The sequence below is a fragment of the Cyprinodon variegatus genome, unplaced genomic scaffold (assembly GCF_000732505.1).
Source record: "Cyprinodon variegatus isolate N-32 unplaced genomic scaffold, C_variegatus-1.0 Scaffold5450, whole genome shotgun sequence".
In the NCBI taxonomy this organism is placed as follows: Eukaryota; Metazoa; Chordata; class Actinopteri; order Cyprinodontiformes; family Cyprinodontidae; genus Cyprinodon; species Cyprinodon variegatus.
In genome coordinates this window covers 150-1,838 of record NW_015155903.1, presented here as the reverse complement: position 1 = coordinate 1,838, position 1,689 = coordinate 150, and the positions used below count along the sequence as shown (strand labels likewise).

The 1,689-nt window shown below is 32.7% G+C and overlaps 1 protein-coding gene across 1 annotated transcript; it reads right to left on the bottom strand.

The window, feature by feature from the left end:
• Window positions 1-428: 428 nt before the first annotated feature.
• LOC107081483 (retinal dehydrogenase 2-like) lies at window positions 429-1,267 on the bottom strand. Its single transcript, XM_015369650.1, has 2 exons — window positions 1,124-1,267; window positions 429-786 (listed from the first exon to the last, which is right to left on the bottom strand). The coding sequence occupies exons 1-2, from the start codon at window positions 1,196-1,198 to the stop codon at window positions 550-552; spliced, it is 312 nt and encodes a 103-aa protein (XP_015225136.1). The 5' UTR covers window positions 1,199-1,267; the 3' UTR covers window positions 429-549.
• Window positions 1,268-1,689: the final 422 nt, after the last annotated feature.

Below are 1,689 nucleotides of genomic sequence, written 5' to 3'. Positions count from 1 at the left end.
TCTATCTATCTATCTATCTATCTATCTATCTATCTATCTATCTATCTATCTATCTATCTATCTATCTATCTATCTATCTATCTATCTATCTAAGAAGTCTTTCTATGCATCCATTCATCCACCCATCCATATATTCATTCATGCATCAGAAGAGAAATCTGGGTAAAAATGTTCAACATATTTTATATTTTAGGACAGTTGAACATAAAATGTAATGAATTATAGTTTGTTAAAAATTTGTTTATGAATTTTCCTTTGATCCTATTGAATGTCTGACTGGCAATAACTTAAATCAGACCTTTTCTTTTGTATTACCTAAAAAGTCATACAATAGAAAAATTAGGTTAATAATGTTGTATATTGTATATTGCTAAAAAAGAAAAGATAACTCTCTTACATGTTTGTAGATGTTTAAGAACACCCAGACGGAAATTTGTGATAAAGAAATGGTACTAAATAAAAAAATCAAGTACCGGTACTTAATATTTTTGTATTTGACAGCTTTTCATATTTAATTACCACAAATAAGTGTTGATTATAATCCCAATCCTAACCACCATGTTCACCCCGAAAGAATCTCATTTTGGTCTCTAAATCAATCTTCATCAATCTTATTTCCATAAACGCTGCTGTCTTTACTCCAAGGAAGCTCCTACCCATCGGAATGGAGGTTCCATGGATCTTGTCTGCATATCCAGCAAAGTACCGTAGAGTCTTTATAGTTGCCTGGAGATCCACAAACAGGGTGGGCAGGAAAGGCTTCCCACTGTTCAGCGACTCAATAGTCTAGGTCGAGAAGAGGGAGAGATTTTAGGAAAAATGTGATATAACCTTGTGAACTTCACATAATTCTGAACCAGTTCATCCTTTACACTCACCCACTGGTGAAAAGTGACACCAAGATAACATTAAACTATAAAATACAGCCCCTCAGTTCTCTTTAAGGCAAAGCAAATATTTCTATTTGCAAAGATGAAAAAGGCAGGTTTTTTAGAGGAAATAAAAGGTGGAGGAGGAGTTAGGAAATAAAAATGGAAAGGTAGAAAATGATCAAATTCAAAACACTTTTTAGGAACCTAGTTAGCTTTTGCACCGATGAAAATCCAAGTTGTCATGCACTTACTGCTAAATAGACGCTATCTCGCTCTACCAAGTCAGCCAGTTTTGCCAGCAGTCGTCCTCTCTCAGATGCATCCATCCTTCTCCAGACCGAGCCCAAAGAAAAGGCAAGGCGAGCAGCCTGCACAGCTTTATCAACGTCAGCCTGCAAGATTTAATAATCATGACATAAAAACCTTATTTCTTCCTTGATATTTGACCGTATTTCCAACCAAAGAATCCATATCAGTAAGGATTACTTCTTTTCCAGAAAGGGATTTGTTAAAGAAAATGAAATTCTTTAAATTTAGAAGTTTACACACAATATGAGCTTCTGATGAAGGTCTACTCAAAAGCACCACTTTTAAATAGTTTTATATTGTGAAATCATTTTGAAAAATCAGATAATCTAGTTGCCATGAAGTACCAAAAGAAAAAAAAAAACTCTTTTACATTCAATGACATTTACTAAATTTTTACTAAATAAAAGGATATTTTTTTATTTTAAAAATTACTAGGAATATCATATATAGTCCTATTTACCTCAAAATAACATATTGATTTGTTATGTAACAAATAAAGTAAAATAAA